This window comes from Bos indicus, chromosome 21, assembly GCF_029378745.1.
Source record: "Bos indicus isolate NIAB-ARS_2022 breed Sahiwal x Tharparkar chromosome 21, NIAB-ARS_B.indTharparkar_mat_pri_1.0, whole genome shotgun sequence".
NCBI lineage: Eukaryota > Metazoa > Chordata > Mammalia > Artiodactyla > Bovidae > Bos > Bos indicus.
In genome coordinates, this window is record NC_091780.1 from 3,123,061 (window position 1) to 3,148,678 (window position 25,618).

Below are 25,618 nucleotides of genomic sequence, written 5' to 3' on the forward strand. Positions count from 1 at the left end.
GCTCACAAACTGCAGGCTTTGGGGACCAGGGTTAGGCCCGGGAGTTAGGCGGCCTCAGAGCAGAGGCACACGGAGCCTGGGGGAATGCGGGGCAGGGTAAGCTCACCCTGTGCACTTACTACCAAACCCTGGAGCACGATCAATAAGGAAGCTGAAGCGCACTGGAGGGGCCAGTGCTGGGCCCCGAGGGTGCCCAGCGAGCCCTGCCATCAACTCTTCTGATCTGGGAGGAGACGATCCCGTTTTTAAAAATACCATTTTTAATGTTTATGTATGCTTTGACTCATTGCAAGAAAGATTTGAAGCAACTCACAAAAACATTCTTGGCACAAAAGGAGCCTGAAACGAGGAGATCAGGGTAGTGGATGGAAGCAAGGGCACAATGGTCCGGACATGGTGAGGAAGTTGGGGTCTGCAGGAGGTGTCTGAGCATCAGGCTCAGAAAGTCCTGCCACCAGGGCTGGCGAGGGCCCCAGGGTGTGGGAGGCCATCTGGCCCTTTGCAAATGTGTCGAGGTGGGCACAGCAACCAAGGGCAAACGGCACGGACACTCACAGCAGAAGCCAGGGATACCCCCCAGCCACCCTGCACGATGAACACTGCACCGCAGATGCCAACAGTGCCCCAGGGACATCCCAGGCTATAAAACAAGCCAACTGCTCCAGAACCCCTCGGTGCTGACTGTAAGGCCTGGCTCCTCTGTAGGAGCTCATGAAGACAGGGCAACGACAGAGGAAGAGACCCCTCAGTGGCGGCCTTCCTGAAACACAGGAGCACACTGTCTCAGGTGCTTCCTAAACCTTCCTTCCTTGATGGCAAGGCCCACATGCACAGAGACAGGCAGTGGGGTGTCAGAACAAGGGCCGCCATGATCCTGATCATGATCCCTGCCAGCCCCTGAGGTCGGCGCCCTGTCTCCTCTGCACAGGCCTGGAGGGCAACAGAGGAGGGAGCCTCCTGAGGGCTCTGAGCTTTCAGCCACCGGCTGCTGGTGGGTACCGGGGCTGGGCCCGGCCCCCCGTTCTACCTCTCAGTCCTCACAGGCCTAGCATGTCTGAGCTGGACTGACGCTCCTCCCAGACAGGATCCAGTCAGAGACGGTAACGCAGATGGACCCGGGTGGATGCGGGTGACCTCAGACACATCCCTGAGGAGAGGGATTCCTAAGCCGCATGCTGCGGCCAGGTCGCTACTTCTGCTGTGTCAGAACAAGAGCAACAGGCAGAAATGCGCCAACAGTCGGCCAGGCCCAAGTGTTCCCAGTGACGTGAAGGCCATTCCAAGTCTGAGAAGTGGACAGTGGACCCAGACTCCCAGAGCCAGACTGCTCCCCGCCCCCGGGCAGTCCGACCGCCCCACCCAGGCGCGGACCTGCTCTCGCAGGAAGTGAACGCCCAGACCCTCGCTCCCCCACCCCCCAACCAGGCGTGGACCTGCTCTCACAGGAAACGAACGCGCCCAGAGGCATGGAGGCCCACGCGGGAGACACGGCGGAACGCAGTCCCCGGGCCGGAACACGCCAGGTCCGCTCAGACCCTCGGCCCCACTCAGGCGCGGACCTGCTCTCACAGGAAATGAACGCGCCTAGAGGCATGGAGGCCCACTCGGGAGACACGGTGGGATGCAGTCCCCGGGGCCAGAACGCACCAGGTCACTTACGAGCTCAGAGAAGCCTCGGACCACCTGGCGCCGCTTCAGGTTGGTCTCCCCATCCAGGTTGGCTGTCTCGATGTGGCACAGCCCGTCGGGGTCGCTGGAGGACAGCAGCAGGATGTCCGCAGGGATGGTCTCATTGCAGCGAAGGCGCACGAAGTCTCCCACGCGGATCTCCTTCCAGAACCGGTTCACGTACTGCTCCTCCTCCCTGGCAAAGAGACGGCGGTTAACAAGGCTGGCGGAGGCCAACTGAGGCCACATCTGGGTGGCGGGCACACGCAGCTCGGTGAAGGCTCTGTGCCACGCTCTGGCATGTGGAAAATTTCCATAATAAGAAATGCTGAGAACCCCCCTCCTGGCACAGCAGGTAAAAATCTGCCGGCCAATGCAGGGGACACGGGTTCAATCCCTGGTTCAAGAAGATTCCACATGCCACAGAGCAACCTAGGCCAGTGTGCCGTGACCGAGATGATCATGGCCATTTTCTGTGCTCTACAACAAGAAGCTCATGTACCACAATGAAGAACACCTTCCCCTCCTGCGGATGCAACTACAGAAAGGCTGCACACAGCAACAAAGACCCAGGGCGACCAAAAATTAATTATTTTGAAAAGAGAAGCACTTAAAAAGAAGATTCCTGAAGACCACAACCAGTGTAACTCCAATTACATGAAATATTTAGAACAGGCATCCATGGCAATAGAATATGGATTCGTGGTGGCCACCCTCTAGGGGTTAGGGAGATGAGGAGAAGTTATTTACTGGGTACAGGTTTCCATTTGGGGTGATTAAAACGTTCTGGAACTAGGTAGTGGTCATGGTTGCACAACTTTAAACACACAAAATGCCACTTAATTATTCACTTTAAAATGGGTAAACTGGGGACTTCCCTGGTGGTCCAGTGGTTAGGACTCAGCACTTCCCTGCAGAGGCTGCATGTTCAGTCACTGGGATCCCACTGCCATTACCTGGTCAAAATTAATTAATTAAAAAAAATAAAATGACTAAATTTTCCACTCCTAGGTATGTATCTCTAAAGAACTAAAATCAGGGACTTGTATAGATATTTGCCTACCCATGTTCATAGCAGCATTACTTCCTGTAGCGTAAAGGTAGAAACAACCCAAATGCCCAAAAATAGATGAAGAGATGAGCAAAATGTCATAAATCCACATGAAGTGAAGTGAAAGTCACTCAGTCCTGTCTGACTCTTTGTGACCCCCATAGACTATACAGCCCATGGAATTCTCCAGGCTAGAATACTGGAGTGAGTAGCCTTTCCTTCTCCAGGGAATCTTCCCAACCCAGGGATTGAACCCAGGTCTCCCACATTGCAGGCGGATTTACCAGCTGAGCCACAAGGGAATATAGTGGAATATTATTCAGCCATGAAAAGGAAGGAAATTCTGACTCATTACAAAATGGATGAACTCGGAGATCATTATGCCAAGTGAAATCAGTCAGTCACGAAAGGACAACTATTACACAATCTCACTTTTATGAGGTCCCGACACAAGACAAAGTCACAGATACAGATAGTAGAATCTCTGCACCATCTGCAGGATGGAGCCCACAGAACGGATCTTCCCCATGTCACTCAAGATGAAGTGGATAATCACTCAGAACACTGCCACCACACTCAGCTTTCAGCATCTGTTAGTTACCATTGGTTAATAGATACCAGGATGAAAACATTATGTGTATATTTCTGCTTAGATTTTTTACTCTGGAAAATTGAGCTCATTAATCCTACAAAGGACATTTTAAGAGTTCATTGGAGACAGTCTTGTCCACATTTATAAATAAACAAAGAACCAAGACTCTATCTCAAGATATCATTCTACATGATGGAAACTGCATCAAAAAATCCTCTGGGCTATATTGTCAGGAAAATAAAGAGCCCTAAAACACATTCCACTTGCACCCTCACCCTCTCAGTGGCCCCTGTCTCATAAAGTGACTTTCCTCAGCTGAGTTCTCAGAGACCAATTCAGCAGTGAGTCTGGGTCTCACCTGACTCCCGAGTTCTGGCGACCAGTCCTGAGTGTCAGACTTATATTTTATTCTGAGGGCACCCATGGCAAATGTCCAGGTGCTGAAAACTGAAGAAGCTGTTGTAAAGCCTCTGTTTTCTTGCATTCCTCTAATTCATGAGCACAGTAGTTTGGTTGCTACAGAGCCAACAAAGACAAATTAGATACAACTTTGTCCTCAAAACTAAATGCAAGGTGTACATACAAATATTAAAAGAGGAAGAGAGGTAATGCAATTTTATCAAACATGGTGTGTATTCAAATAATACTTGACCAGCTTATCTAAATTGTAAGATATTATTTTGCAATTTATGAAACTCATTTCTTGTAATTTCTTGTACATGTTTATTACTTGTTCTTAATGCCTTTTACTTTTGGAACGGTGACTGTTGAAATCAAAAAAAGTAAAAGCCAAATGCAAAACCAAAGCACTAGACAGCGCCCCCTGGGGGTTGTGGCCTGCAGCCACCAATGGGGCTCCCGGCCCAGCATCCCCTCCAAGGCCAGGACACTGTTCAGATGAGCGTCCCCCAGCTGGACAGTCCCCCGGCCCGCCCGAGGGCACTGCTCGCTCGCCGTCACAGTCTGACCACCTTCCAGTGGACTGAGACGAAACATCACCTAACTGTGTTCCTATTTTCTCTTCTGAAGGTCAGACTTTGACTTTCTACCATTAGAAACATTCTAACATTAGCTTCTCAGTCTTTCTTCCTCCTCAGGACCCTTTGTCGGCTTCCCACAGAAGCCACAGAGGCATCTCAAGGGCCTGTGTCCTTTCCTGGAGAAAGTATCCAGAAGTTATGTCCCTGTGCAGTCCCTGAGGCAACAGTACACTCTCAGAGAGCTGTGCGGCCCAGAGTGACAGCGGCTGCTGGGAGACTGGGTCCCTGCCCTGGGGATGGGTGGCCGGGGCAGGGAACCCCATCTGGCTCAATTTATCTTCACCATGCTCCATTTACAGAACTTGTCAAACACGAAGTCACTGTCCATCTGCCTTGAAATCTTAGAACATTAGCTTGCCCATTCCAGCAGAGCATGTCTTTAAAACAGCAACTTCTCAAAGTTACTGTGGAGGCTCTGAGTCTGGAGGAGCCCTCACCACCCCCGCCCTGGAAACAGCAACGGCGAGACCTCAGTGCCCGTCCTGGCAGGAGCGGCCCCCACGCCTGCAGGCACGAGAACAAAGCGAGCGGCATCAGGCCACTCTGGGCCTGAAGGAGAGAGGCCCTGCAGCTCACGGGGACCTGGGAAACCCAGGCTCCGGAGGCACCTGGGGCCGAATATGGCACAGAGCTTGTTCTCCTCTGCAGACCAAGACTCCTCACGCAAGCCCCACGGCCCCGCCGACTGCCCCAGCGGGAGCTCCAGCACCAAGCCTGCACCCGACGCTGATCCGGTAACATCCCTGCCTGTGTCACTCTTACTCATTTTCATTATAGATATGTCATATACATCATAAAGTAGCATACACGGTATAATGTATATACCGTGTTACATATTACATGTGTATGTCTACACATATATAACAGATACCATACATATAACATACATATTATATGTAAGTAGCCCCAGCAACTGTATTTGGACATACAGTCGTTAAAAGAGATGACTGAGTCTAAACGAGGTCACAGGGCGGGACCCCAGTCCAACACGAACGGAGCACTTCTAAGAGGGGGAGACACTAGGCATCCGTGTGCGGGGGACCATGTGAGCACACGGAGAGACCACCATGGGTGAGCCAGGGAGAGGTCCTGTCAGCGCCTTATCTGGGACATCCAGCTCCAGATAGGACAAGAATAAATTTCTGGTGTGTGAGCCGCCCCGTCTGTGCACCATTGCGGCAGCATGAGCAGACCAGCACCTGACAATGTCCATTCCCTGACTCCCGCTGGACGGGTGCCCCCAGCCGGGAGAGCAGGAAGAGGGGGCAGCAGGGGCCAGGGGACTCAGGGCATGGCCCCAGGAGCCTCCTGCACAGGCCAACGCCCCACAGGCCCCTCTGTGCACAGGAGAAGCACCGCAGGGAAGAGAGAAATGAACCCCAGTGATACAGCAACACGGCCTCCTAAGAGCACTGATGTCAGAAGCAGCAGCTAAATGCTTTAGGACCGGCTTCTGTTTCTTCAGGTCATGGTGGATGCTATCTAGGGTGGACAAGACACGCAACCACCCTTCTGTACAGGAAAAGTCTCAGGAGTGTATACCACCCATGGGTGCCCTGCGAACTCCTGAATTTTAACCTCCACCAGGCAGGCACCTGCACTCTGCCAGGGGCCAGGGCATCCACCCGAGACACAAGGTTTAGACACTATGCATCTGCCTACAGCACCTTACTGCACAAGTGGCCCCGTGCAGTGTGCCCGATGATACTCCTTCTGAGCGCAGGGGCTGCCTCATTGGCTGGCAGGATTCTGAGATGCCCCCAGACCCGCAGCCCTAGTGGGCGTGCCCTGCCGGTCCCCCGAGTCAGCTGGGGTGCCGCAGGAGTCACTCCTACACGTGCAGTGAAGGTGCCCCATCAGTGGGCTACGAGCTCATTAGCAGGGAGACCATCGAGTGGGCCTGACGGAACCATAGGACCCCTGTACACTGGACCTCAAGCAGAGATGGCGAGTCAGATGGAAAACTGCAGTGAGCAACGGAGGGGCCACGTGGCCAGAGCCAGGGGGCCACTGGCACTCAGCCAGCAAGAGCAGGGGCCAGGCCGACCAGCACCTGAGCGAAACTCCATCAAGGATCTAGTGAGCCTGGAAGAGGACCAGGCCTCAGACGAGACATGTCAGGCCAACACCCAGACCGCAGCCGGGCGAGGCCCAGGGCAGAGCACCTGGCCAGCACGCGCCTGCATCCTGCTCCCGGAAACTCTACAGCACACAGCAGAGTTGTCTCCAGTTGCTGGGTTTATAGTAACTCATCACACAGCAGGAGAAAGCTAATGCAGACAATCCTGACCTTCTGCACAGAGGCAGGAGCTAGAGACGGCTCCCTGCCCAGGGGCGCAGTCCTCGCAGGGTGCAGCCAACAAGAAAACCACACTCAGCTTCAGAATACGTATACCTGAGAAAAACTCGGAGCTACCAGGGGAGCCCAAATGAGAAAAGGACTATCTCACAGGAAAAGAATGCAGAGCAAGACTGCTTAAAATCCAACCACAGAGGAAGGAGCCCAACAGAGGGTATGCATAACACATCAAAACGTGGGCAAACCTGAAAACATGTAGTCCACATCATCCCATTACAAACGCGGGGTGGGACCCTCCACGGGAATGACAAGTGTCCTTCCAATCAGCTGAGTGCCTCTCTCAGGTGTCCTGAGGGGTCTGCCCCCAAGGGTTCAAGGGCCACTGGTGGGAAACTGTGATTCTTCTGAGATGGGGCGGGGAGTGGGGGAGGGGACCGAGCTGAAACGGGGCCTGAGTCTTTTCTTCGAGGGACACACTGCCGCTGGTTTTTCTGCACCAAAGCCCTCACCTCTTGGCCTCTTGTTTGCTCAGCTGTAAAGTGAAAGTGTTAAATAATTTCCAAGATCTGTTCTATGATTAGCTTTCCTCTTCTGGGACAATCAGTTAACCCTGTTTATTATTAGTCCTGCTGAGCTTTGCAGTTCTTATCTGAGCCTTTTTTGTGCAAAACAGTACAATGCAGGGGTGAAGAAATAAGGAAATATTAAAGTGACCAGTGACAAATTTTATTTAAAGACAAGCAGTAAACAAAATTCTAAGCTCACGTCATCGTTTTTGATCTGTTGTTTAGGCTGATAATCTATTTATTTGTGCTAGTTGTGTTTTTAAGATTACTAAGAAAATAATTCCAATAAGAGGAGATAACTGAGTTACAGGATTTACAGGAATTATTTTAAGCAGTTGAAAAGCTTGTTTTTGCTTGAAGATGCTTTGTTACTTTCATGTAGCTCTTTGGATTCAAGGACTCCTGCTCAGAAACGTTCTGTTAATGATGTATGCTTTGAAATGTATCAGAACTCCCACCAGTTCAGCCTCATTCATGGCCCCTCTCCAGTTGTGGTCCTGTCTCTGCAATGGCTAAGGTTTTTCAACAAATCTGACTCCATAGTGGATCTGTTGCTTTAACTTTTGTATTCTATTGCTTTTGCTTCAAGTTAACCACTAAACAGATGTTGCCTGTAAGCTTAAATGATAATGGCCCACCTCTGGAAACCCTGCTTCCCAGATAGTGAGCATTAAGCTAAAATACCTTTGTTTAGCTCTCACAGGAAACATCCTGACTAGGCCCACCTGTGAATGACTGCAGGGAGAAAGAAACAAACACTTCCCCTCCAGAGGTTGACCAGGACCAGGAAATGTTTGACTTTACTTCCTTGTTTAGTATAAAAGAAGCCTCAAATCTAACTCAGGTTCTTTGGGGCAGGAGTCCGCCACCTTCTTGGTCTGCCCGCTTTATAAATAACAGCAATTCATTCCTCAATTTGATGGCCTGTCCTGTGGCAAGTAGTATGAGCTTGGACTTGGTAACAATGTAGAGAAGGAATAAAACCAAACTGATAAAGTTTTTTTTAAAAGGCACTTGTGGGAATTGAGGGAACTTTACTTTGATCTTTACTGTGTTGTTTTCAAATGGATTTGCATTTAGGTTATTAGAGTACCATTTTCCCTAACAGCAAAAGAATATTTTTTGTTTTTTTAAGTTGACAATAGATTCCAAATTTGAGAAACCAGTTAACATCCCTGGTGACCCACTGCCCCTCCGTCTACAGGGACAGACCGGGCTGTCACTGTCCTGCTCTCCATCCCAGCCTATGGCTTTATGAACATACGCGTCCTCCTGGCTGGAAGGAGGAGGGAGGGGAAGATGATTTCTGATTCTGCATAGCAAGTGACTCCTCCCTTGTAACACGACACAACCATTCCAGTTGGAGCCAGGAGGCAGGCTGCCCACTGTTCTAAACGTCTCCATGAAATACCCATGCCGCATGCATGGAGCCCACTTCCCAGGACATCTTACTGTTGGAGATGCCTGCCTCTTCCACTTCTCAGTAATTTAGGAAATGAATGAGAAGTCTGTAATGCTTATAACTTGGATACATATTTGACTTAATGATACATTGTCTGACTTTATGTGGCCATATCTTACCGTATACTTTCTTATGTTCAAGAAATACTGGCTTTAATTCAATTGCATATACTTTTCACAACCACACATGGGAAGTCCCCACGTCCTTTCCACCTCACCATGCCCACATGCTGCTCAGAGGCTGGCGATGGGGGTACAGGGGTAGATAAAGCACCTCTCCCTCACCTCCCTTGATGTCTCCCTCCCCTAAACTTGTCTCTCCCTGAACAAGACCAACCAGTGAAGAAGTGTGTCTTGGGTTTGGATGGGCAGGAAAGAATGAGGAAGAAAAATGAGAGATGGGAGGGTTTTTAAGATTTGAGCAGATCCACTTGAAAACAAGGGATTAAAGAAGAAAGTACAATTCTCTCATTTGTATTTTTAAGTACAATTCAAGGCTGAGAGGAAGAACACTTGTTTTGATTAGGCCATCTGGGAGTGCCTCCTGGAAGAGGGGGCATCTGAATTTATCTCCTGAAGGATGAAAAAAATCTTAGGGTAACCCATACCCCACCTCAAGAGGACTACTTATATTAAAGAGTGGAATTTAGGGAGAGGATAGAAGGGCAGTGACCAAACCAAAGCTAAGGCAAGGGATAGCAAAAGAGATCCTAAGACTTGGGACACAGAAACAGAAAAGAGAGATCCTGCAAGGGAGTTTCATTGTACAAGTGATGACTGGACACCACAAATGATTAGAGGAGTCAGTCACGGGGTGTCCAGGTCTCCAGCCTTGGTGTGACCAGCGACCTCACCTTGGCGTGGGCGTGCTATGGAATGGAACACAGTCCAGCTGGGAGCAATTCGGAGTCCAAGTGCTGGCAGGCATGGTGGTGTGCTGGTGGGAGATGCTCTGAAGACCAAGGTAGATAGAGACAGGCCCTCGGGGTTCTCGCATGAAGGTGACAGGACCCCCACCCATGGGCGCCATGAGGGTGATTACGGGGGAGAGAGCTGGCTAGAAAGAACAGTGATAAGTATCAGCTCAGACAGGAGTGAGGAGGGAGGGAATGTCCATCAGGGGAAGCTAGTGAGGGGCTGGGCAGGCGGGCAGGGCAGAGGGAGGGGGCTGGAAGCCCAGGGATGAACACGTGTCCAAGACCCTGGAGCCCACCCACTGCCACAGGCAGGGGTTCAGAGGCTGTACTGCCACTGCCAAGTGCTCATACCTGGACAAACAATCACCAAATGTGTGCTCACGGTCACTGTATTTTTCGCGCCTCAACCTCCAGTGGCACACACTTGAACATGGCATAGCCCCTAAGGTCAAAGGCCACCATTCCAAACACCCCTGGTCCTTCTTGTTCCCTGTCCAAACCTGTTTACCACTCGAGCATGTTTCCTGCCTGCCTAAGTGAGAGTTCAGTCTCTTGAAAGATGGGGAAATGTTTTCCAGAAGTGGGCCACCTCCACAAGGTTCACAAATGCTTAATGGCTTGGGACAAGGCTTTCAGCCAACACCAGCTGGAGGCTGAGACCAGGTTTCCGTCAGCACCAACATATCATGTTAACACCATGCTAACAACAGAACAGCAGGAAGGGAGGGGAGCCCCCACCAAGTGCAGCCCTCACCAGGAGCAAGCAGCATGCAGGGCACTTATTAACACACACAGTCCTCACTCAGAAGGTAGTGAGTCCTAATATTCACTCATGGATGGACAGACTGGCCTGTCCAAAGTCACACCCAGAAAGAGGCACAGTGAGGACCACATCTGCCCAACTCCAGGGCCCCAGAGGTCTGGGGGAGGTCTGGTTTTGAAAATACACCCAATTGTGTGGCCTGCTTGCGTGTGTGCTAAGTCGCTTCAGCCGTGTCCGACTTTTTGCGACCCTATGGACCATAGCCCGCCCGGGATTCTCCAGGCAAGAATACTGGATTGGGTTGCCATGCCCTCTTCGAGGCAATCTTCCCAATCTTGGGATCGAACCTGTGTCTCCTGCATCTCCTGCATTGCAGATGGACTCTTTACCCACTGAGCTACCTGAGAAGCCCAATTGGGTTGCTTAAGGAAGATAATTTGGCAAAATTCTATGCCAAAAGCTCATTTTTTTCTTATCTTTTAAATTATACAACACAGAAACCAATATGATCTGAAAATACTGGGTTGTCCAAAAGGTTAAGATTGAATTATGACAGCTGTCATATTAGCATGCAATTAAAAAAAAATTTATCAAAACTGATTTTTCATGTAGCCATTTTAATAATGAAGATGGAAGAAAAAAGCAACTTTTCTGGCACATTACGCTTTATTATTTCAAGAAAGGTAAAAACGCAACTGAAATGCTAAAAGAAGAAAGATTCGTGCAGTATATGGAGAAGGTGCTGTGACTGATCGAACACGTCACAAGTGGCTGGTGAAGTTTTGTGCTGGAGCTTTCTCGAAAGCTGGATGATGCTCCACGGTCAGGTAGACCAGTTGAAGCTGACAGAGGTCAAATCAATGAGAACCCCGAGGACAATCAATGTTAAACCATGTGCGAGAGAAGCTGACATACTCAAAATATCCAAATCAAGTGTTGAAAATCATTTACAACAGCATAGTTATGTTCATCTCTTTGATGTCTGAGTTCCGCACAAGTTAATCAAAAAAAATCTTGACCATATTTCCACATGCGATTCTCTACTTAACGGTCCCAAAAATGTTCGTTTTTAAAACAAACTGTGACAGGCAATGCAAAGTGGATACTTCACAGTAATGTGAAATGGAAGAGACCATGGGGCTAGTGAAATGAACCACCACCAACCGCATCTAAGGCTGATTTTCATCCAAAGAAGGTGATGTTGTGCATATGGACGGATTGGAAGGCAAGTCCTCTATTACAAGCTCCTTCCGGAAAACCAAATGATTAATCCCAAGAAATACTGTTCCCAATCAGACCAACTGAAGGCAGCACTCAAATAAAAGTGTCCAGAAACAGTTAACAGAAAACACATAATCTTCCATCAGGATACAAGACTGCATGTTTCTTTGATGACCAGGCAAAAATTGTTACAGCTTGGCTGGGAAGTTCTGATTCATCTGCAGTATTCACCAGACGTTGCACTTTCTGATGTTCATTTATTTTGGTCTTTATAAAATTCTCTTAATGGAAACAATTTCAATTCCCTGGAAGACTGTAAAAGGCACTTGGAACAGTTCTTTGCTCAGAAAGATAAAAAGTTTTGGGAAGACAGAATTATGACATTGTCTGAAAAACAGCAGAAAAAGTAGTGGAGCAAAATGGTGAAGACTTTCAATAAAGTTCTTGGTGAAAATGAAAAATGTGTCTTTTATTTTTAGTTAAAATATCAAAGGAACTTTTTGGCCAACACAATAAAATATTGTTATGCTTGAAAGGGGGTGGACAGGCAGACGGTTTCAGACGCATGTGGTGTCTGACCACCCCACCCAGTAACATTTCAGTCTATCTGCCAAAACACCTGCCTATTTGCAAACAACCAGGGGGGCCGTGTCCAAAGTCAAAAGTCACAAAGTTGTCATCTTGGCTAAAACTGGGCAGTGTGCCTCAATGAGCTTGGGCAAACGGAGGGGCGGCTTGGTGCTCAACACGGCCGGTGGGCAGGACCCCCTGGGGCTGAGGGCGGCGGGCAGGCTGTGAGCAGAGCTGGGCAGAGGGTCACTCTCACGGCTCCGGGTGACGTGGCGGCTCTGACAGGCACCCCTGCCCTGGGCAGGGCACACTTCACACTGCTGGCAGCGAGGCTGTGGGCTGTGGACCAACAGACCTCTTTCAAATAGGGCAGCTCCCCAGTGTGTGTGTCTTCTGCACAAAGGCGCCCACCCTGTTTTTGCAAAATCCCTCCCTCAAAAATACTTGCACATGGTACTAAGTAGCTGGTTCTGGAAGGATCTAACTAATTGTGACACCTGGCACTGGGCCAGGGTCTCCATAGAAGGTGCCCCGGTGTACATCCTTCGTCACAGAAGAAAGGACTCCCCCCAGTAAGAGGCACAGCAGAAAGCAAGGCCAGGCTCAGGCCTTGGGTCAGGCCCATGGTTGGAGTTTTGTGTGATTTTGGTGTGATGTTCTCCCTACTGTTACTTTTGAAGGGATTTTCTTTTTTTTTAAACTAATAAAACCAGATACACTACAAATGAACAGAAAAGTTACATTTAACATTTAATTTGTTGTTTGTAACTAAAGCAAGAGCTGGGATTTTGTTGTGTTAACTTAGAAAGATGCAACTTCTCAGAGCAGTTAAGGAGTGGGGCGCGGGGCACGGTACGGGCAGTGCTCCCTGCAGAGTCACAGAGAAAGTACGGCGGGTGGCTTGCAGCATCCTGTATGAGGCACTGACACGGAACAGCCCCTGTAAAGCGAACGCTCTTTCCAAACATCAGACTGCCTCAGGTCTCTCAGCTTACCACATCTCCTACTGCTGAAACATCCCCTGTGTAAGAAAGGCAAGCTCCAATTAAGGTCGTGCTTTATTTACTAAGCCAACAGAAATAGAGTTGGCCAGAAATGTCATCATGCATGCATACAGTTGAATGCATGTTCTTTTCCTCCGAACGGTTCAAGGTTGAGGTAGAATCAAATGTAAAGTATCTAGAAAGTTCCACAGAACACATTTTCAAGAAAAAGAGAAGACCAGAGAACTAACCAAACATGCAATCCAACTAGACCAACGTCTCCCAACCATGGCCCTAGGAAAGTACTACTTTGGCTCTCAAAGGAGAGAGCTATTCAACACTTTTTAAAGCTTTTTTAAGCAACAGAATGAATGAGAAAACAGGATGAAGCAAGCCCTCAATGGGAGGTTCACAGCAAGAGATCCAAGAATCTTATGGAATAATTGTGCCAAGGCCTGGTGCCTTGAGGATAAGAAAACCTTCCCTGGATTCATTATTCAGATTGTGGACAAATGAGGCAGTGTGGGATAGTGGGCACTGGGGCGTGGAGAAAGAAAGACAGAGACAGTCCACAGCACTTTAAAAAGACCCCTCAAGATTCTGAAATTACCCCAAATTTATTATAGACTCTTTATGAGACAGGCCTGGAGTCTGGGACCCTCTGCTGCCATACCTGCACCTGGACAAATGTCTCCTTGAGCTACAAAATAAAAGAAACTATAAGGGACTAAAAATAACTGCATACATGCAGTTGGGGCAAATTATGGACAAGATATAAAAAGACAAAAAGAAAAAACCCGCAACTGCCACTTTCAAAGAGCCAGGAGCAAAAGCAGGGGGTGGGAGCAAAGGTGGGCAAACCACCTAAGCCACCCCTTTAGCCAGACCCCTGAACACACCATATAAAGAGCCAGCTTGCTGCTCCCCTGCTGCTGCTGCTGCTGCTAAGTCGCTTCAGTCGTGTCCGACTCTATGTGACCCCGTAGATGGCAGCCTACCAGGCTCCCCCGTCCCTGGGATTCTCCAGGCAAGAACACTGGAGTGGGTTGCCATTTCCTTCTCCAATGCATGAATACACCATATAAAGAGCCAGCTTGCCGCTCCCCTAGTGGGGCCCAATAAAGTCTTTGCTGAATTTCCTGTCTGGCCTCGGATCAATTTCTATTGATCAAGGAGGCCAAGAACCCTGGTGCGTAACAATTACACAACAGGCAGAGAAGGGAAGAGCCCAAAATGAGAGAGACAATGGCTTCAAAGCTTCAGCTCCCCTGGTGTCTGGGGCCAGACTGTTCCTTCCACAGAGGGCCATCACCACAGATCCCATCAGCCCAGGTCCTCCAGGAGGACACCACCCAGGTAGAGGACCACTGCTTTTGGGCATCTGGATGGGCATGCAGGAAAGTGGGTTATTAAGTAAACCCTTACAGAACCAACATATTTTGAAAACCATATGGGTGAGGACTCAGCACTGAAGCAAAAGTGGCAAACTCTGCAGCAGGAACTCGACCCAAATCTGTTGCGTAATGTCCAGAATGTGTCCCTTCTACCCTAAACCAAAACAGCTGCTCCTTCGGTGAGACATGCTAATGGATTTGGAATTTCATACTAAATGTCAGAGGATGCTGGCTGTTCTCACCTCAGATTACAGGGCTTCTGGCTTCTTTAGAATGAAGATTGCTGACTTTCCCAGTCCACACTGGACTATGCTGGGACCATGCGATCATTCACTGCAATGTCACACTGCATACACAGAAGGAAGGAATTTTCCCAGGGGATGTGCCAGCTTGTGACAGCACAATGATGCCTAAAAAAGCAAGACCACTTAGGAACCTCTTAACTCAACCTCTTGAGTTACAAAACTTTTTTTGGACAAATCATTTCTATTGCAATCTTTTCTGAGTTTCATGAGACAGTCTCAAAATAGCTCAGGAGACATCAGGACCGTGGGGAGCAAGACTCTTCATCTCAATAATAATACTGCCCATTTGTAAAGCATGTAAAACACTTTGGGGGAACCTGTAGAGTTTCCAAGGTCATTTCTTGTACATTAATTCACTGGTTGGTATGACATTCTCACAAAATGAGCAAACTGTCCACATTCTTTCAGCTGATGCCTTAAAGCTGGGAGAGATCTGGTGTTTTTTAACAATTTTCCTAAGAGGCTGAAACAATCCATATTTCTCCATTGGTACCCAAGAGTACCCGCCCCCTCGTTTCTGTAAAAAGTAGCTACTGCGTTCTCCTCCTTTGCAGCCTCCTTGCCAGTCTAATAGGCAGACAGGACACATTACCTTTTTACAGCTCCCGCCTGCCTCCCATAACCTGCTCTTCTGGAGATTAACTACCTATTTTCCAGCTGTTTTTCCTATTGGTATTCTATTCGTGACAACTTAATTTGTGAGAGCTTTTGTATTAAAACTATTAACCCCTTTTCTTTTACCTAGAAAACAATTTTCTCTAACAACTTTTTAAAAATATTTGCTTGTATATATTTTGTCATATAAGTTTTAATTTTTATGTAGTTAAATGTGTGAGTTTTCTAGGCCCGTTGAGAAAGTCCCGCATGCTCCTAGACTGGACATATTACTTCTTCAGTTTTAGTGAGTGAGTGCAGTGTTCTTTTCTAATATCCAAGTGTTCAAACAAACTGATCTGCATTTTCATATAGTACAATCTGAGGGTCCCAAGGTTGTTTCCTCCAGTCACACAACTGGATAAACACTATTTACTAAACAGTCCTTTCCCACTGAACTTCAATGCCCACTCTACAATTCTCACATGTAATGCCACATATCAGGGGTTCATCCTGTCTTTCTCCTGTCCACACTCTGACACTGGGATCCACTGCACAGTGTGGGGGTCAACACCCCCCTGGGAGCCCCTCTCACCTGCATGGAGGCAGCCCTCTGGCAGACCCTGGCTGGCATGCTGGTGAGGCCGCGTGCTTCCTGCCCTGCCTGTGCCGGCCCCTGCAGGTCACAGACAGTTTCATGATGCAGCCCTGGTTCCACCAACCATGGGAAAAGTCCCTCCTGCTTCATCTTCCTAAAAATATCTTGGAACTTCCCTGGTGGTCCAGGGGTCAGGACTCTGCTCCTGATGCGAGGGAACGTAGGTTCGTTCCCTGGTCGGGGACTAGGATCCCACATGCCAGGCAGCAGATGAATAAATAAAGCCTTGGCTATATCGGGGCATTATAAACTCTAAGGCCATTTTATTCAATTCCAAGAGAACCTTGCAGGCAGACTCACTCACAGACACACACACACACAAGCACCCTCTTCTTGGAGAACTCACTCTCCCACCCATGGCGACAGGAAGCCTCCTGCTGGCTTATTGAATACATCCTTCAGAGATACTGCCGTTGTCATCACGCAGGTTTTGAGCCTTCTTGTGCAGTTCACTCCTAGGTACTTTTACAGGATTTGTTCCTATCTTCAGCTCTATCCTCCCCAGTTCCCCTCTGAAGGTTCACTGCTCCCTGAGCTCCTGTGAGTCATTCTTTGTGGTCCCTTCCTTAGCAGCTGTTTCTCTGGGTATGAGTTCCCTCTGCTTAAACTACCTTCCTTTCCCTGGTCGCTAGGCCCCTGCGAAGGAACGGTCACTGTTCTTGGTTGGCGTGTTTGGGCTCTGCTCTACTTGCTAAAATGACGGCAGGTCCTCATTGCTGACAGTGAGGCAGGCCCCAGGAGAGCAGGAGGCACGAAGCTCCCTCCAGGCTCCTCTCAGCCTCAGGGTGAGTGAGAACCAGCCTGAGGCCAGTGTCAGCTCTCCCCCTGCACACACCAATGCCACCATTCCCGCTGAGGGCCCACAGCCCCGCAGACTCAGGCTCTCTCCGAGATGCTCCGCCCTGTGGGACCCACTCAGGGCTCATGGCTGCTCTTCTCCAAGTGCCTACGGAAGAGCCTGGGCCGCTCTCCATGGACCCGGATGGACCCAGGCCAGTCCAGGCGCACAGAGGCCCATGGCCACCCAGCCAGCACGCATGTTGGATGGGAGACACGTTTGACTTCAGGTCCCCGATTCACCAGAGTCCCCCCCTCCTCTGAATCTGAATTTTGAATATGAGAAGCCTTTACTCACGACAAATCCCCTCGTCTGACATTCGAGGAGACTACAGGCTAGAGAAGTTTTTCCATCCACTGGGGTATGGTGTCAGGGGTGTCTGCTCCAGGGCTTATGGAGAAGCACAGACTTTCGGGTCATTCCCTGACCAACACCACGGCGAGTTCTCCCGCCAAGGAGAATAAGGAATCACACAAGCAACCTCTTATCCATATAAAGTTCTCCTAAAAAGCATCGCAGTAACATTTCTCCACAATGTATTTATTGCAGACGTCCCTCGGTCATGGCAAGCACAGTGAATGACCTCAAACAAGCTCTGTCCTTCAGAAGATTCAGCCCTGGAACAGAAGGGGTGTTAAAATATGAACTATGCTCCAGTGACATTTTTTTTGATGCAGTTTGCGTGATGGAAGACACCTCTGGAACTCACAGGTTGGGAGTCTGATCCCAACTGCCTCCAGGAATGGCGCGGTAATGGTGGCAGTAACCTCAGGAAACTGATTTCACCCAATAATTTTCTGAAAACGAGCAACAGTGCTGGAACTCAGAACAGACTTAACCCCTCCTCGGGCAGCACGTAGCAAGCTCAGCCATGCCGACGGTCCCCTTCTCCTTGTGCCACGGGTGCAGGGTCCCTGTCACCAGACGTGCCTGCAGTGCCCTGAGAGGGCAGGCCGCGCCCACGTTAAGAACAAAGATGCTGAGAGTCAAAAGGCGTGAAGCCAACACCCCGAGATTCATGGCTGGAAGAGGGAAGAGCTGCTCCAAAACCACACAGAGAAAGGAAGCTTGAAGCTAAAGTAACCTGTGCTTTCCAGTTTAAGGTTACTAGGGGCAAAAATGCTAAGAAATGGGAATTACTAAATTAAGTGGCACAAATGATAAAGAATCCACCTGCCAACGTAGGAGACGCAAGAGATGCAGGTTCGATCCCTGGGTCAGGAAGATCCTCTGGAGGAGGGCATGACAACCCACTCTAGTATTCTTGCCTAGAGAATCCCATGGACAGAGGAGCCTGGCGTCCTACAGTCCATGGGGTCGCAAAGAGCCAGACACACACACACACACATACATCTCATCTATCTTTATTTAAAAAAATTTTTTTCTTTTTTTTTTTGGGAAATTGAATAGGTTACGTGTTACATTCAGAATATCTTTTGATGCTACACAAATGTGCAAAGTTGAGAAGCACACCTCCTCCAAGGAGCTGAACCAGCTGGGGGTCTCCCCACCTCAGCAGTGCCTCAGCGTCACACGGCTGAGCTCGCTCCACGAGGCCAAGCGCCTCAGGGTGACCCCCACAGGCCACGCAGCGAAAGGACCGCCAGCTGGTCCGGTCCTGAACACGCAACCGTGGCGACTCTGCACTCCCAACGGAGCTTCCTGAGATGAGGGACAGACGGGTCTTCCCTCAACCCACCTCAGTGATTTGTGGTTGAAAGGGCTTGTAAATAGGAACAGAAATCATGTTAATGCGTTTGGACTTCTGCTTATGCCTCTAACAGTCTAAATACCATTGAATTCGATTTCTGATTTTGGCTTCAGTCTTTACTGCTATTGATAGAAATACTTATTTTCCCAAAGACTGCCAGATAAGTACCAGCACTAATATTACTGCCCAATATAACCGGAAATGTTTCTTTAGCCATGTTATTCCTTAACTGAAGTCATGTGTCATGAAATCCGCTGGGAAAAATTTGACCTGTGCAAAGGGTTTGTACTGGAGCCAAAGAACAGGCACAAAGAACAGTGTCACAGGCTCCTTCACACACATGGCCACAGCCACGGCCGTCGGATCCCACTTGTGCAAACAGCCACACCCGGCACGCAGGGCTCCCACGGCAGGGTTGGGGCTCTGACCCTGCACATGTGGGGCTGGCTCACCTCAGAGAGGGTCTGTACTCACCCTTCCGCAGACCACCCTGGTTCTCTCCATGGGGCACATGACCCCCGGCCTGGCAGGCATCCTGGGTGTGGCTGCAGCTACATGTGCCCTGCACAGGTGTCCTCTGCAGGGAACCCACCTGCTGTCCCTGGAATGTGCCAACTGGGCCTCAGGACAATGCCCTCCTGGGTGGAAAGGGCAGCAGCACTCACTCAAACTCACCTTGGACAGGTGCCTAACTCCTTCAGTGGCTCTTGAAACTTTAGTATCGGAAATGTCATTTTTCAGGAAAAAATTCACAGGGTACACACCTGTGTATTAGGCTTCTCGCCGGCACGAGCAGCTGCCAGGAAAGCTGGGACAGACAACCCCAGGCCCAGGGACACCTCTGAGCAGGTCACTGTCAGGAGAAGGGCCGACCCACGGACGTCCCTCAGCAGGCCCCGGGCACAGAGTGGGCAGCTCAGGACACAGCAGGTTCCCATCAGCAGGAGGAGAAAGGCTTTTCTCCTTCCCACAGAATGCCATTCCCATCTGGGAAGACAGCTTCCAGGTCTCCTGGGCCACAGGGGACTGATGACCAACACTCACCAAGAGAACAGTCTCCAGATCATGGGGACAAAACCCCATTCAGTGGGCGTGTCCTGCCACTGGCTGGCACCTGCACCAGGCACCCCCGAGGGCCTCCCCAGACCCTGCAGCGATGCAGACTTGTCAGCGCAGGGCACCTGTCAGGCAGCCCCCCTGCGACACTGGGGAGACTTCCTACGTGTCCAAATACAATTCATTTTATTTCAAACACCACTACATGTCTACTTTAACTATTTCTCACCTTACTAAACTCTACTTTTCAGTTTTATTTTATTCCTAGTATCTCAACAATAGCAGAGCCTACGCGCTTTTACAGAAGTAGAGTCAGCACTTGTGATCTGAGTATCTGAGTAACTTGATGACACACCATCCTCACCCTGCCCCCTTAGAGCTTCGGCCACACACAGGAGGGTGTAGGCATCACTCTGGGTGAAGGGGAAAGCTGTCCCCTCTTAGGGAACTTATTTTAACAAATGAAAACTCTTTGGGGTGACGGCCTCCCCTCAGCCAGGGAGGGCAGTCCTGTGAGTGCCGCGACCCCAGGGGCACAGAGGTGCTCTGGGGGCATCCGGCCACACGTACCGTCCTGCGCACACCGGGATCTTAGGCCACCCAGGCCGCAGCTTCCGGACCCCAGGGTCAACCCCAGGGTCAGCATCTCGCGTTGTACCACCAGGTGCGTGTCTGAGCCTGGGTCCTCATCTGCAGAGGAAGGACAACAGTGGCGATGCTTGCACCGTGGGGCTGGAGAGTGGGCGCAGGACTGAGCTCAGCTCCGCAGGGCGCCAGTCTCCAGAGGAGCCTCGGAACACTGGCTCAGACTCACCTCCCAGGCAGCCAACGCCGCTCACCCTTAGTTCCCCATTCATTAGGCCTCAACGTGCTCATTTTAAAAGGAACAGCTTGCTTCTAAGGAAATCACACCTTTCCGCTCTATAAAGCACCCTGCCACTGCTGCACCTCCGGCGAACCCAGCTGCGGTCCTTTTGCACCACCAGGTGGAAGGGGCACCTCCAACAGCCATGGGGAATGCTCCCTTACTGACCTCTGAACCCCACATGTTGGATACAGAGGCCACGCGGCAGCGCACCCCCATTTCTGGCGAGCAGCACCACTTGCCTGGGCCAAAGGCTGAGACCCTCCCTGTGTTCCACAGGGAGGGATCTCAGGCACACTCTTATACCAGCACCGGGAACACGTGCGCCACATGACCGGGGCGCGTGGCTGACTCTGGCTAGTACCACACACAAAGGCGTCTTTGTTCATCAGGGAAACTTTCAAAGTTATTTTCCTGTTTCAAGTCAGTAAGATGTTGCTTTTGGGCCAAGAGTTATTTGGGAATTCTCCATCTGGATGCTTGTCTCCTGAGAACAGAACAGAAATCGGGCAAAGTGCACCACACAGACATCGCATATGCCCATCTCTGCAGCTCAGGCCACTCTGTTTTAACACTGCAACACAGAGCTGGGCTCTGCTCCTTGACCACCAGGCTGGGAACAGGGAGGCCGCCTCTCTCAGGCCTCTCTCACTGCAGCCGGGGCCGTGTGGACGCCCTGAGTCACAGCCTGGGAGCAAGAAAGAGTTTCTTCTGGCAGCAGTAACATATTAACACAAAAGTGGCTTAAAGCCACACAAATTTATCACCTTAAGGTCCTGGAGGTCAGAATCCCAGCACTGGGCTCACTGAGCTAGAGCCGAGGCATTAGCAGGGCCACCTCCCCTTCTGGAGGCTCCTGGGGTGAACTCGTCTCCCTGCCTTTTCTAGTCTCCAGGGCCACTCCCTCCTTGGCCGACCTCTCCTCCACCTTCAAGGCCAAGTGGAATCACTGAGCTCCATCTCTCTGGCTCTCTCCTGACATTTTCTTCCACCTTAGGATTCCTAGACTTCCCTGGTGGCTCAGATGGTAAAGTGTCTGTCTACAATGTGAGAGACCTGGGTTCGATCCCTGGGTTGGGAAGATTCCCTGGAGAAGGAAATGGCAACCCACTCCAGCACTCTTGCCTTGAAAATCCCATGGACGGAGGAGTTTGGGTGCAGGCTACTATCCATGGGGTCGCAAAGAACTGAGCGACTTCACTTTAAATGTGAGGAGGGTGTGGCCACTATTCAGTGGGATGTGCCCAGAAGTCAGCTCCCACCTGACGCCCTCATGGCCAAGGTACCCTTGTGAGGGGGACAGTTTCTGACACAAGGTAGGACCGAGCCACAGGAACACATCCTCCCCTGACCCTGGAAACAGCAGCCTGTGGTCAGAGGGGAGTCAATGGTGTGGGAAGGTGACCGGGCCACACCTCTGTGGCCTGTGCTTCCCCTCCACTTCCTGTCCCTCAGGTACATCTGCTGCATGGTCCCTTGAACCCTGTATTGCGCCTGACCCACTGGGTAATCTTCCTTTCACTCGCTCACTCGCTCGTTCACTCACTCTGTGTCTGCTGGTTCTGCTGCGCTCTGTGCTAGGGGACGAGGCACGACAGGGAGTGAGGGGCCCAAGCCGCCCTCATGCCCTCTGGGCGGACGTCCGCACGCTTCCTCTCTGCTCCTCAGACATGAGGACTGCATCCCTAGAGCAACGCGCCCACCCTGGAGAGTTCCTGAAACAGAGTGATACTGCTGCTGCCACTAAGTCGATTCAGTCGTGTCCGACTGTGTGACCCCATAGACGGCAGCCCACTAGGCTCCCTATCCCTGGGATCCTCCAGGCAAGAACACTGGAGTGGGTTGCCATTTCCTTCTCCAGTGCATGAAAGTGAAAAGTGAAAGTGAAGTTGCTCAGTCGTGTCCAACCCCTAGCGACCCCATGGACAGCAGCCTACCAAGCTCCTCCGTCCATGGGATTTTCCAGTCAAGAGTACTGGAGTGGGTTGCCATTGCCATGAAACCCACACAAACAGCCCAAGCTGCTCTGCCTCAGATAGTCGGTGGGAATAAGGATTTGGCCACAATGTGTCCCATGGCAGGTAAAGTTCAGTCCCCACTCCCAAGGGCCCTTGTCACCAGCACCTATTCCATAAAGATGTGACCCTCAGGTTCGAAAGTGCTGCCGTCCTGCCTGCAAGGCCAAGACAAGCCACAGTGAGCACAGCAGCAGTGCTCGATAAACCCAGCAGTGACTCGGAAAGCCTTAGGACGAAGCGCACTCAGCCTTTGACCACACAAGGCGATTCCCAGACCCCCACGGTCCTGGCTTCTGCGAGTGCCGAATGGGGGACACTGACCACCTGGAGGTGGGCCCACGTGCACCTTAACAGCACCCACACGGCTGCTCTGTCTTCACGCTGCCCTGCCCCGAGACGTGGGTGAGCAGGACATGTGTGTGGTGTGTCTGTAGGTGTGGGGGGTGCACACTCCCACACGTGTATAGGTACACACAAACATACACATAAAGGACAGCTGGCATGTGTGGAAGTCAAATAGGAAGAGCCTGAGATCTACAAAGACTGAAGTGTTCAAACCTGCCTCTGTCTCCACTGAGTGCATGTGCCTGGATAAGCCACCCGACTACTATGAATGAGAACGTAAGTCATATTATCTGTAAAATATGGCTAATGACACAGGCGAGTCACCTCTCAGAACTGTCCTTGGGAATAAAAGCAGATTTTTTCCAGTACACACTTTTGAATATTAAATATATAGAGTAAAAAAAAATGTAAACAGTTGAATAATACATGTGGTATATCCTTTAGAAGTATGTTATAAAAATACCAGCAATTTTAAGTACTGGCTTTTTAGATTTGCTCAAATTGTAATACATCTTGGGTTTGGAAAGCAGAAAGAGGGAAATGGGAGAAAAGTAAAGTTCTCTTTTGAAATCTTATCAGGCACCCACAGCAGGTGTGGCAAGTTAATGGTGATGAGATGAGGGAAAAAGTCCTGAAGGAACCAACCTCCATATCCAGGCACAGGCCCACAGGAACCTGCTGGATGTTCGCTTGGTGGGACTTCTCCAGCTAGTTTAGAAGAGCCAGTGGAGTCCCTAGGACTCAGTGCAGATGCAATCTGCCAAGGCCCAGCACACACTGACCCCAGGGCCCCCACTACACCGCCCTGAGTTCCTCCTGCCGTACAAGGGTTCCGATCCAGCAAAAGAGATGCTGCCTCCTTAACAAAAAGCATTTTATCATATTTCAATAGTGGCATTCACCAAAAAATGGTCCCACCCACTGCAGCACACCCAATATGTACTTTTGTGCTATTTTGGGGTTAGAACAGCAATGAGCTGCCTACTTACAGATTTTGATGGGAAATATAATGCATGAACATAAGAGCAGGTCCCAGATAAAAGTCAAAGTCTTGGAGCTCAACACCCATGGGCTGCGTCCCACTTGAGCACCTCCTGGGACCACAGACTGGACACATGGCCCTTCTGGGGCAGAACACAAAGAAACGCTAAATCCATAGGTTACAAAAGGAAGGTTGGACTACCACCCTTTCCAAAACTCACCGAGCTCTAGGAATCGGCAAACATTTCACAATTTGCTTCATGAAAACAAGTTTCTACCTTTACTAAAAAGAAAAAAAGAGAACCTGAAAAACCCTTAATTTCCAAGCAGAGACTGGAGGGAAAGGTATTTCAGAATCAAAAATGAGAAGCACATCTGCTAATTGTTTCAAATAGCTTTCCCAAGACACTTAGCTGAACTCTTGGAAAATCCCTTTACTGCTTTGAGAAGAAGCAACTGAAAACTGCTAAACATAATTATCTTCTAATTATTTAATAATACAGAAGGAACAGCCGGCCTGATGCACTTTCTGCCCTCCCCCCACCAAGAAAGCCCCTGACCCCAAATCAGGAGAACTGCAGGAACAGACTGTGTTTTCTCATTGCATCTAAATGGCCCATTTCCACCAAGGCCCACCCTTCAAGCCATCCATGTCTGCATCAGACAGACGCCCCTACCCTGGCTGGGAGGTGAGCTTTCAGGAGGTAACAGAAGGCCGGCAAAGGAAAAGCGCTCAGGAGTTTCAAAGAAGGGCCACCTCGTGTGTGAGACCAGGAAAACACCCATTACTTGTCTCTTCACACGGTGGAATCGTCACATATTTCAGGAAGAATCGCCCCAAATGCCATCTTCTCTCCCCCACCGAGCACCTCGGACACTCAAGGGGACCAAGAGCCTGGGCTCGGAGCACCCACAGCGGGCAGGGCTGGCGGGCAGGCTCCTCACCCACTGCAGCCGGCTGCAGGCACAGAGCAGGATGCCCGCACGCTCCTCACCCTCCGGCCAGCCGCAGGTACAGAGCAGGCTGCCAGCAGGCTCCTCACCCTTCGGCCAGCCACGGGCACAGAGCAGGCTGGCCCTCGTGCTGCCGACTCCTCACCTCGCCAGGGCCTGGCCTCTCAAGGGGCAGAGCTGGCTTTGCTAATGGATGGATGCTCTGAGAGTCTTGCAGCGGTCAAGCCTTCCTTGTGGGGCGATGGTTTTAAATGAAGTCCTAATTAACCAAATATTTTTAAGAGAAAAACTCTTACTGGTGCCAGCTGGGACTCTGAAGTGACGTCTTCACAAATTTGCTAACAATAGTAGAGGTGACTGTGAAAAGTGCAACTGAATGATTTCTTTGAGGAAGACCACAGTAGAACATACTAGCAAGAAAAAAAGCAGTATGCAATCACTATTTAAATAATACCGAAAGTTAAATGTGTTCTATTTACTTTCTTAAGTGCCAAATATATCAGCAGGCTGACAGCAGACAGTCCCTAATCTAACTCTCGGTTTCCCTGCTGTACTACAAGGAGAAGGCCTGCTGAACAAGGCCTCCATTTCACAATATGAAAATAACTCCACCATGAGTCACCTCTGGGTGGCAAGGTTACTTCCCAGTTAAAGGGTCTCTTCTCATTGTAGCATTTGCTTTCTTCGAGGTATCACTATAATCTTACTGTGCTACAGGGAATTCTGAATAAAGCAGCTAGATATAAATTAATGGTGAAATGAGCAAAA

At 50.1% G+C, this 25,618-nt stretch overlaps 1 protein-coding gene across 3 annotated transcripts in view; it reads right to left on the reverse strand.

Moving 5' to 3' along the window:
- The window catches only part of ATP10A (ATPase phospholipid transporting 10A (putative)), a 189,149-nt gene that overhangs the window by 111,844 nt on the left and 51,687 nt on the right, over positions 1-25,618 (reverse strand). For 2 of the 3 annotated variants that reach the window (XM_070774988.1, XM_070774986.1), the window contains exon 3: positions 1,648-1,864. In XM_070774988.1, the coding sequence (XP_070631089.1) occupies positions 1,648-1,864 (217 nt within the window). The remainder of the gene's footprint in view (positions 1-1,647; positions 1,865-25,618) is intronic. The other variant, XM_019983170.2, reaches the window with a different exon arrangement.